The sequence below is a fragment of the Triturus cristatus genome, chromosome 1_1 (genome assembly GCF_964204655.1).
Source record: "Triturus cristatus chromosome 1_1, aTriCri1.1, whole genome shotgun sequence".
NCBI classification, from domain to species: domain Eukaryota; kingdom Metazoa; phylum Chordata; class Amphibia; order Caudata; family Salamandridae; genus Triturus; species Triturus cristatus.
This window is the reverse complement of record NC_140579.1, coordinates 831,760,844-831,775,190: the sequence shown is the minus strand read 5'-3', so window position 1 is coordinate 831,775,190 and position 14,347 is coordinate 831,760,844. Positions and strand designations below refer to the sequence as shown.

Below are 14,347 nucleotides of genomic sequence, written 5' to 3'. Positions count from 1 at the left end.
ATACCAACCATAATTACCACCAAAAAACACTGGACAACCACCATCATCCTAGAGTGCCACCGCAGAGCCAACGCCACCTGCCAGGACAATAATTGACACTTACCTCATCCTTATTCTTTGCGGTGGAATCACACATGCTGTGCTCAGGCTTCCTGAGTGGGCTCCACTCCCCGCCCTGGTCAAATGTGATCACAGACTGGATGGAGCTATCTGGAGTTATAGAGGGAAAACGAGAATTTGCCGAGTAAGTTAAGCTGGACACAGCTTACTGCAGATACAGACAACGCCTGCAGCTCCGTCAAGCAGTAAAGAGACCTATTACAGCACAAATACAGCATTTAGCACAAGCAATGACCACATGGCTCCCGATATACGCAGACTGTAAAAAAAACATTTTAAGGCAGGCAATGGGCACGGTATTGGAAAAGAACAGACCTCCTAGAAAAGGTATAACAGTAGCAGATGAAGGGAAAGAATTAGCAAAGAAGAGCCACAAGAGGCAAAAAAATAGCAGACAGGGCATGGGATGGCATAAAGTAAGGCAGGAGACATGATAGAGGAATATGTGGGAAGACAGGGGAGGCAAAAATAAAGAATTTAATTCACCAATTGTTTGAATATGAGAAACAAAATTGAACGGATTAGTGGGTTAAAATATAGAAAATAGAAACAAGCACAGGTAGAGGTCTCACTAGGATAATTATTTAAGTTACACTACAGGTAATGTTTAATGACTCCTGTAGCATACAGAAGGCAATGAAAGGAAGAACAAACAGGCACTCAGAAAAGCTCCTGCTGGACACTCCCTACATGCAGCAGCTAGAGATCCATGCAAACCACGAAAGGAAGTACAAAGCTTGTTGCTGACAAAAGGAGGTTCCAGCAGGTTTCACAAACTTCAGGCAGCGGTGTGAGATCACAGTACTTCACAAACTACACCTTGAGTCAATTAACTCCTGGAAAACTATGCCTAGGTCATAACAAGGCCAGAGAAAGGTACCTTCTGACCTCACACTGGTGATAAATACCCCACGCAAAGATGTCACATTGGTGAAATCAGCATCTCCTCCGGTGGATGTATACAGGTGATGCTCCAGAGACTTCGAGTACAGGACTCCTCTTTCATCTGAGGTGTAGATCGTACCATAACCAGACTCTAAAGCAAATGCAATGTACAAAACCTTACAATAATATACAATGGCTGACTAGTCACCCTCTAAAAATACTTAAAGACAGAAATACACAATTTAATGAAAGGTGCCCACCACAGCATCCAAGCTACAATCCCTATGCTATTTCACAGGCCTTTTTGCTCTTACATATCTAGCCTGTACACCCTGATCAATTGGTAACAGCCTTAGGCTGCCCACTATTCTTATAACAGCAGCCTATTATCTCCATTCTACACCTGCCTGTCATGTAATGCTTCCATGGTCTTTTTTCCCTTTAAATCCAAATGCCTACACCACCCTTTTTACTATCACATTCTTGAAAAACATATACTGGTCCAACAGGTGTACATGCAAACCTTTATCTATTCGCCATATCCTATTCACCCACCTGCAAACCCCAATTCATGAACACATTGCAAAGACTCTTAGCCACATGAATGAAAACCTTACCCCCTTTCTCATCCACATGCATGAACACAATGTCATCATTAGCCGCAAGGATAGAGTAGAACTGTTCATGCCCCACCGCTGGTAATTGTGCCATGTGTCACCCTGATCCTGTGAGACGTGAATCCTCCGTGTGTTTCCCTACAAAGAAAATTTAAAATCTAAATTCAATGTCCCTTTGCCTAGTAAAAACTTTGTTTTGAATACTCAAACCGCTCACAGAACTAACTCCTATAACAGAAGCAGAATCAAAGCCTATTTGATTCTTGTAATCTTATGTTCGCAGCTTGTAGTGCTGTAGATTTGCATGCTCTGCATACCCCTGCCATCTAGTGCAGGAGGTGGATGTTTGAAAGTTGTTTTTCTTCAAAGAGTGTTTCCCTCAGCAAGTGAGTAATGTCAGTGGAGAGGAATGAACCAAGACAGAAAAAAACATTTTGGATCATTGTCCGTTCTGAGGAAAGCGGAATAGCATGTGAATCTACAGCACTACAAGCTACGAACACATGGTTAGTGTAAGATTTTTAGGTCATAGCATATTTTTCTGTAGATAGACATGCTCTTAATAGATTATAAATCGGTACCTACCCTAAGCAGTGCCTAGAGAGCCAATGATATAGATTTTTGGAACAAAGTTCTACAAACTGTTTTGCCCACTAAAGCCTTCTGATGTTTCGTAAACAAGTACGTGTTGACCAGGTAGTAGCCCTACATAAGTCTGCCATCCATGGGAATGTTCCCTAAGGAGGCCATGGTAGCTGTCTTCTTTCAAGTTGACTTTGCTGTGGGCACCACATCTAACATACAGTTAGCCTAAGTACAATACATTTGTATGCATTTAGTAATCAGTCGAGCAAGACCACCCCTGAAAATAGAGTTGCCTTCATCAGGCTTTGCAAAAGCAACAATGAGTTGCTTTTTCTTATGGATGGATTAAGTTCAGTTAATGTAGTATATCAGTGCTCTCTTGACAACAAGTGTGTGTGTAACTCCCTTTGTACCACAGTCTCTGGATATGGGAAGACAATGGACAACTCAGTCATCTGGTTTACATGAAAAGGTTCAACAACTTTCAGGACAAATATGTAGGGTTGTTCTCAAAACCACCATTTCTTTGCACCAGAATAAAAGGTTCATCTACAGTAAGGACATGGAAGAAGGCTACCTTCCAAGACTAGAATTGCACATCACAAGAATTTAGCTGCTTGAAAGTAGAACTCGTCAATCTTGTTAGGCCCATGTACAAATTCCAGATAGGCACTGGAGAACATCTCAATCACCTTTAAGGCACTTCATGAAGGTCTTGGCTACAGGTATCTCAGAGAGACAAATGTTCACTGTTTTGTACGTAGGCCGATACTGTACAAAATGTAAAAGAACGGAGCAGTACAACAATCCCACTTTTTGCAGTTGTAAAAGATAGCAGGTTTATGTCCTACAGAGGTGCTTTTTTGGAGGGTGGGCGGGGTCTATCCGTTTTCACAAATATCAATGAACAAATCTTTTCCACTTTGCTGCATAGTAGAGACCTGTGGTGGGCTTATGTGCCTCACACAGCATTAGTGTACACACCTCTGAAAGCTTAAGGTAACTGAACTCTATGACCTCAGGTACCAGAATGCTAGAATCAAGTGCCTGATGTCTAGGTGTCTGAGATGATGATGGTATGAAGTATGTAAATCTGGCCTTGGCTGAAACTTTTCATGAGAATGTAGACATTTCCAGCAACATCGAAAAACATGGCTGTCTCACCCAAGTTGGTGCCACCAGAATGAGGGTCATCGATACTCGTCTCCTTTTCCTCACACCGTAAGGGATCAGAAGAAATGGAGGCAAAGCATTAGCAAACAACCCTCAACAATTCATACATAGTACACTGTCTCTAGACTGTGGGTCCCTGACAGGAAGTTCTTCGATGTTGTCTACCGTTTCTACCCATACACAAGAGGAATTCCACACCACCATGGGATATACCTGTTCCGTTATCACTGATGCGAAGACGAAACGGCCACCTAGACCAAAGGAGTACACCTGCGATCGAATAGACTTGAAGGTTTTACCCAGGTCTTTGGTTCGCTTCAATTCAAGAGCGCCAAGGTCTGCTTCTACAAGAAACAACAGATGCATATTATTGCATTCTGCCCTGAAAACCTAGCCTCCTACCCCCCAAGTTTCTCCACTCACACTAAATATGGTCTTATTTCCACCTCTGCAGCTTACCTTCTAGACCGCTGACCACTCGGTAATTCCCAATATCACTCCTTCCTGTGGCATCTCCACACCACACCACTCCGTCCTGCACCATCACCAACCCTTTGCCACTGACCCCTTCGCTACTCTACACCATCTTTGTTTTCCACGCCACACTGATGCTCTTACGTCCCCGAGCTAACTCAGAAACACTTCCTGTAACAACGCTAACCTTTCAATCTTTGGTCATTAAGTCTTAACTTAGAGTCTCCTACTAGCCTTCACTTGGTTAGCACAGGCTGTGAATCCAACCCATTCAATCACATACAACACATGTGGGTTGAATGACTACTGGCTTAGAAAAAACAATGTCCATGATAGCAAAATTATTCATGCATTGGAGTGAACGTATTTCCAAAATATTGTCTTAAGCCTCAAAAGGGCAGAACAAAAAAATCAAAAACCTCTGATATCGTTCAGGCATGCACATGCCAAATAGTAAAATTACTGAGATCACCCTTTAAACAGATCTTGAAGAGAAAGTATGATGAATGGCAAGTAAATTCTCTGTGCAATAAACGAAAAGAGCTTTTTTAAAATCATCAGTACCCAATATAATCTCATGGCGCACAGACCTCCCTCTAGCCTGATTAGGGGACACCTGCTTCAGAGAAAAGGACTACTTACATGCAAATTACCCAAATATATTTTATGAAATTAATTTTATCAATACGTTTAAACCAAAAAACATCAATTTAATACACTTACAAATAGAATAAACTGAAAATCAATGGACACGTACACTGAATTGCACTAACTACAGTCCTAAAAGAGTAGGAAGAGTAGGATACAAGACAACACCAACTTACTGCATGTACTGTTCACTGATGTTGTAAAGAAAATTTTATCGTCATGCCCCCTAAAAAGAAAATTTGCGCAAAACACTTATTGGATGTGTGCACAGTATACAGAAAAAATATACACAACATCAGAGTTTTCATGTTAAATAGCACAACCTGATTACATTATATTGATATAAACACTGTGGGATTTGAATGTTGGGATATAATTGGGACATCAAAGTTAGGAGACAACCGAAGTTCACACATCTTAAATTCACACATAATTTGTTCTCCACAGAATTAAATGTGTTAGATTTTTACAAGTCAGGCAACCCTTAAGCATTTACAGTTTGAAAATAGACACTTCCTGAATATTACCCCCTGGAAGTGCAGCTCACTGTTGAGCCCCATTGGTAAAAAGGTGAAGATTTACAGAGCACTAGTGATTAACGCTCCTAAACTTTTAGTGACACTTGGAGCACAAAGGGACGAGGACACTGGACCACTTGAAGATCACGAATGGCTTGTGGTGAAAATGGCACCCAGGAAGCTGGCTATCTCGGAGCACCTGAAGCTTAAACAGTTTAAGATCCTCTACAAGCTGGGATTTAAGTGGGCCGGGTCCTTCCAGGTCTCAGACCCAGTAATATTTTAGAACAGACAATGATCCGGCTCCCTATCGAGTCCTATATTCATGCCCTTACCATTACTCGGGAAAACATTGACAATTTCTGAACAATTATTGTAATAAATATTCAGGTGATCCATGGCAGTAATTTAGTTCCTGTTTTTATTTTACATCTTTTGCTCAATCTTTCAGTCAATTAGGGTTTTCACTGTTCCCAGAACGTTGTGTTTTTGTATTTTTATTTTGTGCAGCATATTACTCTTGTATAGCTATCGTAATTTCTAGCATCTGAACCTATATAGAGATCTCTTAATATTTTGATCAACTGAGTGGGGTGGTGTTGGGGTGGGGGATACTACAGGGACCTCCGAGATGGTATTTCCCAGTTTCATTGAAATGGGACAGATTGCTCAGGGATGAGCTGAGGGCAGCGATCAAGGAGTATTTTCAGACAAACGATCCAAGTGAAACGTCTCCCCAAAACAACTGGGACGCTTTCAAAGCGGTTCTGCGGAGTAAATGCATTGCAATAGTCTCAGCACTGAATAAGCAGAGAGCACAGGAAAGGGTAGACTTAGAGGTCTCTCTCGCCCAGACAGAAAGTGAATCCAAAAAGACTCCTACGCGCGTTTTGAAGCACCACTTGAGTGCATTGAAAGAGAAACTAGGTGCAATATACACCAATAGAGCTGAATTCACACTCCTGCGGCTTTGGCGCAATGCATATGCCCAGGGCAACAAAGAAGGCACCCACCTGGTGTGACAGCCCTGGGGAAAAAAAGGAACAGAAGTATATCGGGGGCATCGACAGAGGAAACAGGGAGACAGAACATGACGAACAATCCAAGGCCAATATCTTTGGCAATTCTACCAAGATCTCTATAGGGCTGCTACACCCCCCCCCCCCCCAACCACACCCCCCACCTTCCGCTTCCACAGATCTCAGATGCCTGGAAGGAACAGTTAGATGCCCCAATATCTGAGTAGGAGGTGAGACAAGCCATCATGGCCTTGAAGCCCCGTAAGTCACCAGGGTCTGACTGCACACTTCTACAAGACATACGCACCCGAACTGATACCACATATAACAGCATTATTCAATGACATAGCGACTGGACAAAAGGTGGCACCGTCCATGGGGGAGGCACTGATCACGACGATACCAAAACCAGGGAAGAATCCCCAACAATGTGCATCCTACAGACCAATAGCGCTACTAAATCTCGATGCTAAATTCCATTCGGCAATCTTGGCATCTAGCTTACAAAATTTAATGCCATACATTCACCTGGACCAATCCGGATACATAAAAGGGAGACAAACACACAACAATATACACAGGACATTACATCTTATAGAAAAGGTGTCCAAGTTCAAAATCCCGGCGGTACTAGTAGGGCTGGATGCAGAGAAAGCCTTTGACAGGGTGTACTGGCACTTTCTGTTTCTCACACTGGAACGTTTTGGCTTTGGGTACAAGTTTATCAATATTATTAGAGCTTACTGAGTCCAGGTGAATGAGGTGAGCTCGAGCCCCTTCGAACTAGGCAGGGGCCCACGTCAGGGGTGCCCCCTTTCCCCCTTACTGTTTGCCTTGAGCATCGAGCCTCTGGCGTGTCAGCTCCGGACAACCCCTGACATTCAGGGGATTCGTTTTGAGGGGAGAAAAACAAAGTCTCCCTTTTTGCTGATGACGTCCTTTTGACACTCACATCCCCCAGAACCTCACTGCGAACACTCCAGGGGGAACTGAAGAAATTTGAAGCAGCCGCAGGCTTTCGAGTGAATTTGACCAAATCCTCTGTGTTAAATCTGACATTGCCAGATGGGTTGCGGATACTGATTCAGGGAGAGTCACAGTTTGCTTGGGTCAAACATACTCTAACATACTTGGGGATTCAGATTTCCCTCAGCATAGAAGGGCTGTTTAAAGCGAATTTTCCACCTTTACTCACCGAGGTACAGCAGGAGCTTAAGCAATGGAAACCACTGTTCATTTCTTGGCTGGGGCGGAAAAATGCAGTTAAAATGACCATCCTCCCCAAACTGCTGTATCTGTTTCAAGCACTCCCGATAGATGTGGAAAAGGATTTCTTGCTGGGGGTAGGCTCCATGAGCCTACGTTACATCTGGCAAGATGGGAGAGCTCGTCTACCCTTCCAGGTCCTAAGGAAGCCATGGACTGAGGGGGGAGCAGCACTACCAGACTTTGGGCTTTACTATAAGGCGGCACAATTGAGAGTGGTGTCGGAATGGTCCATGAGGGAATCAGACAGGCACTGGCTCAACATGGCCCGGGCTATCGTGGGTAGGACAATCTGGGACGTCCTTTGGAAGCCCAAAAAAGACAGACCCTCCAATGCTTATTTAAGTACCCCCACCTGAACTACTCTCAAGATATGGGACGAGGCGACTCATGGCCAGGGGTGAACCTCTTTCCCATCTCATTACACCTCCATACATTTTAACCCAGAGTTCCCACCAGCGCTGAAGGCGGGCTCGTTTGATGCTTGGAGGGACGGAGGCTGCTTGGTTCTCTTAGACCCGTTTCACAACTACGACATTCTTACATTTGAAAATTGCCAGCGGGATTTTAACATCCCACCAACGCAGCATTTCCACTACCTTCAGCTGAAACACTGGGCATTCCATCCACCAGTAAGGGAGGCGGCAACTCAGGGGCTGAACCCTATAGAATCCTTTGTAAATCAGGCAGGCACCACAAAAGGGGTAATCTCATATCTATATAGCCTTCTGGTCTCCACAATGATTGCACCGAGGCCGCAGTACATTCGCTTTTGGGAGCAGACCCTGGGTAGAGAAGTGATAGAAGGGGAGTGGAAACACTTATGGTCTGATATCGCTAAGCATAACCACTCACTAGAGCTAAGGGAGGCCCACTACAAAACGGTATTTGATTGGTATCTATACCCTACTAAACTCAAAAGGATCTTTCCCCAAACCTCAGACCTTTGCTGGAGGAGGTGTGGCCTGTTGGAGGACTTCTGGCACATATGGTGGGACTGCCCATCCATTAAACCATTCTGGGAAGAGACTCTGGCCCAGATTAAAGAGATTCTGGAGTACCCCTTACCGAGCTCAATAGAAGCAACCATCCTGATTCTAGGAGCCGCCACTCTAGAACACCAATCCAGGGCAGACAAGGCAATTATGTGGGCATGTATAGGGGTGGCTAAGAAGGCCATAGTGGCTAATTGGAACGAGGTGGCACCAGTGCTGGCACAATGGCACTCCCGTTTGTTGGAACGAATGGCAGACATCTTCAGGGATGACTATAAGAATTTTTAGTATAAATGGGGCCCCTTGGTGGCATGCCTCACAAGGGGCCTCCCGCTGGCCGTCTGCCCTCCCACATTGATGGGTCTACACCTATTTCAGTGTTAGGACACTTGGAGGGGAGTTCCCGTTGTACTCTGGTCAACAGCCTGCATGGGATAATTTAGGGGGCACGTGGGAAGATTCAATTTTGCGCACCAGGGCTCAGCAAGGTTACGTTAGTCACAGCATCTCCACCACAGGGGAGGGGGAGGGAAGGGAGGTTGTTTTCATAGTTTTGAAAATGTAATTTTGACACGACATTGGCCGGCAAAAAGCAAATGTATTCTGTAATTCCCGCAGCTTAAGACACTGTGCATGCTTTAGCTGGGGGGAAGTTTGCAGGGTAATTTGTGAGGCCGAGTACCTGAATGTATGAAGATGGAAGACTTTTCAATAGACAGATGTTTGACAAAAAAATTAAATAAGTATTTGAGGCCAAGGATATATGAGTTATAAAACCGGTCTGATCTGGATGGACCACCTGTTGTGCACAAGGGGCCAATCTTGAAGCCCATATTTTCATAAATATTTTATAGTCTACACTTAATAGGCTGATAGGGAGATATGCACTAGGATCCCTAGGGTCCTTATCTTTGAGAAAGCATACCACCATGAGGAAATTCGATTTTCGATCTTGCTTGTATTTAGCCACCATTTTGTGTTCCACCGCCATTTTGTGTTGCCCTCACTCAGGCAGCACAATAAACGAAGTTTTTCTGCTGATCTCACTGCAACGTGTCAAAATAACCTCCTGCCTCTGTTTACGAGACTGATGTCAGGGACTAGCTAAGTTCACTAATTCCCGTCTGGTCCGACTGGTCCCTGTCTCAACTGTCTGTTGGTTCGCACCATTCTTTCCTGACTTTATCTTATCTTCTGGCCTTCGCTATTCTCTACTTGTATTCTCTCATTTCACAACTGTCCTCCAAAGCATACAAATGTGTCCTGCCACCTGCAAGTTGAGTTGTGGACACTACCACTAATTAACTTGTGGGGAGGGGTGACAAAAACAGTTGGAAGAGAGGTTTTTTTGGGTTACTTGATATCTTGTTTTCAAACTTTTCTCATTGGTTATATCTTGTTTTCAAACTCTTGCCATTGGCTAAACATGTATGCATTGGGAGTGTTATTGGTGAATCTATGTGCTATAAAAGATTGTGCAATAACACATACATGGTGTTGAGATGCACACCGCTGTACTCTTGCTTACAACTGCTCATTCCTTTGTTGATGTCCTCCACAATTTTAAACTTTGTCGGCGTACTCGCTCACTCCGCGCTCTGCCAACTTGCGCTGCAAATTGGTAGAAACGCAAGGGAACCTCATTTCGATTCCCAATGGAGCTGCACAACCTATTAGAATGAATCCAATGCATTGAATCCGTAATCAACTCTATTTCTTTCACCATATTAATCAAATTATGATTGTCCTTTTATTTCTCTGTTATTTTCTTCAATCCATTTTACTCATTCGCTCTTCTTAAACTGGTCATTAAAACGCAGGAGCATAACTTTGTTTCCACATGTCACGCTTTAATTAAAATCACCCAATGCATTTCGGGAATAATCCCTTCTTCGGTGGTTTCTAAGATACAAAAAAATATAACATATCAGTGCCATAATGATCCTAGTAATTCAATAACCAAAATACACCACAACCATGTTTCACAATTGTTGAAGCTGTACTCAAGCCTATTACAAAAAGAATTTAAGGCAATGTAAATAACTCGTATAACAGAACCTGCACTGTTCACACTGCATAAATCACCTCGCATATCTGCAATGATACTGAATGATTCCTCACCTCCTGTAATCACTAGAGACTTGTTTATGATATTAAATAATGTCAGTGCTTCGCTCCGTGCTTACCGTGACAAATGCTGTTAAAACCACTTGCATAAATCTCCTGTTTCATCTTGATAAAAATGCCTCGCAATGAAGCGCCATGCGCTTTTCTCTTTCCTCTCGATAATAGAGACTGCAACTGCCTTCAAGCAACAAAAACTCACATTTATCGCACTAACTGCCTTCAGCTGGAATGTCACATGTCCTCTAGCTTCTGCTGAACTGCGGACTGGATTACAAGAATATTCTGTGCAAGTCACTAATGCTGATGAAATAAACTGCTTCACCCACAATGCCCCTGTGCGTGTATAACTGAACCTGGAATCTGAATTACGCGCTGACATGACTGACTGATGTTAGTATTCTGAACCAAAAACATAATGAGCCTCAGAATATTATTTTTTGACTGTTACTATGTACGTCTACTTGATCTTGACACGTGTTTTCATGCTGAATAATGTCAATCATATAAAAAACAATTTCATTGTGAGCACAGTCTTGAATGACAGGGAAACTCTGACTCCTGCGTCTGCGCTGATGTTGAACGCAATTGAATGTTCTTTTTATCCTTTTTCCACTCGAAAATTTCTTCTGGGTGCTACCTCAACGGTTAGGGCAGAAAGTTCATTCAATAACACATACATGGTGTTGAGATGCACACCGTTGTACTCTTGCTTACAACTGCTCATTCCTTTGTTGATGTCCTCCGCAATTTTAAACTTTGTCGGCGTGCTCGCTCACTCCGCGCTCTGCCCACTTGCGCTGCAAATTGGTAGAAACACAAGGGAACCTCATTTCGATTCCCAAGGGAGCTGCACAACCTATTAGAATGAATCCAATGCATTGAATCCGTAATCAACTCTATTTCTTTCACCATATTAATCAAATTATGATTGTCCTTTTATTTCTCTGTTATTTTCTTCAATCCATTTTACTCATTCGCTCTTCTTAAACTGGTCATTAAAATGCAGGAGCATAACTTTGTTTCCACATGTCACGCTTTAATTAAAATCACCCAATGCATTTCGGGAATAATCCCTTCTTCGGGGGTTTCTAAGATACAAAAAAATATAACATATCAGTGCCATAATGATCCTAGTAATTCAATAACCAAAATACACCACAACCATGTTTCACAATGTTTTGGTTGTGAAAGGGATTCCCGGCTGGAGGACTCTTGTCCAATTCCTCCGGTTGGAACTATGTGAATTAAATTAGCCGGCTCCCTTGAGGGAATACCTAAATAGGTTTAGGTATAAAAACATATTTCTTCCTTGGTGATTCTGTATCCCCAGGGAATTAAAATATGGACATAATACATACAAGGATCCTTTGTTCTGCGCAATCTTATGAATGGAGTGTATTTTGGCTTCTTGGACATATAGCAGTCTGTTGGGCTGGTTATTTTTTGCAGTCTTTTGGAACACTATTAAGAAGCGTTTCTTGTAAATATGACTTGCAACTAGTATTTACAAATGGTTTGGTTTAAGTACAGTCTGTGGGCTGTCCTTTGTTTCTGTCCTAAGTGTTGATCTGTGGGTTAAATGTGTGTTTCTGTGGGTTAAATGTATGTGTCCTGAGTGTTGTTCCCTTTCTGTTTATGTCTGAAATGAGCTCAATGTGTGTTTGTGGTTTTTCTTGATGTTTTCAGTCTGTTAAGCAAAATGTCAGTTAATTAATATTAAGTAGAAATTAAATAAAAATCCAGAAATGAACCATGTGATATGCTAAATAGCTATATGTTGCTATATAATTTATAGAGTAAGCAACTATGCACATGTACAAACTGTTAAATGCTTAAAAAAAGAAAATTAAAATTCACATTCACTAGGATACAATGGCCTCAAAAACGAAATTGTGTGTTTTGTAGAAAAATAAATTATAGTATTTTTTTTACTTAAATACATTGTATTAGATATTAACAGGCAAACACTTCAGCTGAAGTACATTTTTGCTGAACTCAAACGCAACACGCATTGATATGTCTTCGTTTGAAAACAAAAACTGCCACGTGCTCATTTTACAACACTGAGAGACAAGCTTTTATTGTCGCTAAGCAAGCAGCTCTAATAGACAGGAATGTTTACTCAGCCAGGACTTCGCCCTCAGTTGAACACGGGTGAAACTTTGCATTTCAAAATGTTGTTTTAAAAAAAAAAAAGGTTCCAAAACTAAGGTTCATTATTTTGTATTACAGGAAGACATTTCAATTAAGCATTTTTATAAGTTGTGTTGTACTGCATAATGAGGACATTTGTATATGGAATTTCACTTGGCGCAGGCTTTAATAAACATAATTTTTTTGAAGGATTTGCAAGAGATATGTCTAATATCCAATATCTGCAATCTGTAAAGAACATTCTGAGGATGATTAATATGTAGCACAATTATAGGATATTTATTTTTAAGTGCCCCAAATATCAAAGTCGAAATTGGGTAAAATAGACTATTTAACAGCATTCTTGCCCTTTACAATAGCTTTAAAGTGCCTTAGGCTTCAGTAAATCCATACATTTAGGTATAATACAAATTTGCAGGTTGTTCCCATTTGGGGTTGCTTTTAATGTCTCAGTGAGCCAATGTGCCCAGTGCAGAGGTTTGAGTTTAATATCAAGATTGAAGGTTCTAACTCTAGCTAGACCTACTGAGACGTTCATCCTTTTAAGGTTGATGAACTAAGTACCGTTGCGTAGGGTAGTAACAAACATTTGTTCTAAAGCTAGTATGTTATGTTATTATGTTCTGTGAGTTATTCACAGTAACTGTTTTAATAATCTAAGAATAGAACCAAATTGTAGCCTCTAACAGAAGTAATCTATATAACATGTGTTTTTAAATAGGGTTAATTATTGCAGGTTAAAAAGAGTTAGGAAGGCTTTTTGTCTTTGACAGCTTCAGGGTGAGGAAAGAGAGACACGCGAGGCAGATTTTAACCTCGAGGTCAGTAAGGTGGGAGTTAGGAGTGAGTGTAAACAGATGAAAAACCATTGCTTGGAAAAGCTTCTCTGACAAGAAGACATTAATGCTTGCACACTATAGGAACCTTGAAAAGTGGCGGGGACCAGGAATGCTGGCAGAGGCTGGATAGCAGCCCAGAAAGTTCTGCTGAGGTGTTATTCTTAGCTCTTGGAGGACTGTGCAAGGTCGAGAAGTGCATTCCTGCACGGCCTCACTCAAAGCAGGGCCTCAAAGGAAGTGATACATTCATATTTCTGCTTTTGAAAAATAATGTCCACGTAGTTGCCTTCATTTAACAAATGTGGCATTAGCCTCAGACAAAAACTAAGATGAAGCTCTTTCTTAGAATTTTGTGGGCTACATGCCTAGGTAAAAACGATCAGCAAATTAAGATTCATTTTTCACAGGAGGAATTGTGGCGCAAGGGAACACAGCGTGTCTGTGAAAATGTTTTCCTTTTAGACAGTTAAAATTAAGGTGGCTTAACATGCTTACATGTTTTAGTCATTGCAAAGTTGACAAGATGGTTACAGTTAAGTACCACTAGGTTTGTATTTTTTATTTTTTGTGTTTTGTTAATGTGTGTTATGTTTTGTCGCCTGATTAAAAGTTATAGTTGATATTTTTGTGTGTTATGTGAAGTGTTTTTCTTTTGTGTGTTGTGTATTTTTTTTTAATTCTGTCCACAGATCATTCATGGATTGTTCTGGGTGGTTCGAGGGCTGACAAGACTACAGTTGGACATGTGAGTTGGTTTGACGAAGATGTCAGTTGTGAAGGAATAATGGTGAAATGAGCGCCCTGAATGGCTAAAGGCAGGAAATCAGGGTGAGAGAAGTCTAGAAAGGACTGAGAATGTTACAGTAGGTGAAGAGGAGTAGTGAAAAAGCAGAGGTTAACAGCCAACGAAACAGTGATGGTCCATAT

The 14,347-nt window shown here is 41.8% G+C and overlaps 1 protein-coding gene across 1 annotated transcript in view; it reads right to left on the bottom strand.

Annotated features, from left to right (window-relative positions):
- Positions 1–14,347, bottom strand: part of LOC146871147 (sortilin-like) — a 795,868-nt gene that overhangs the window by 657,193 nt on the left and 124,328 nt on the right. Inside the window, 6 exon segments of the mRNA XM_085650312.1 lie at positions 104–210; positions 1,001–1,156; positions 1,623–1,712; positions 1,715–1,760; positions 3,594–3,721; positions 4,679–4,728. Coding sequence (XP_085506438.1) covers positions 104–210; positions 1,001–1,156; positions 1,623–1,712; positions 1,715–1,760; positions 3,594–3,721; positions 4,679–4,728 — 577 coding nt within the window.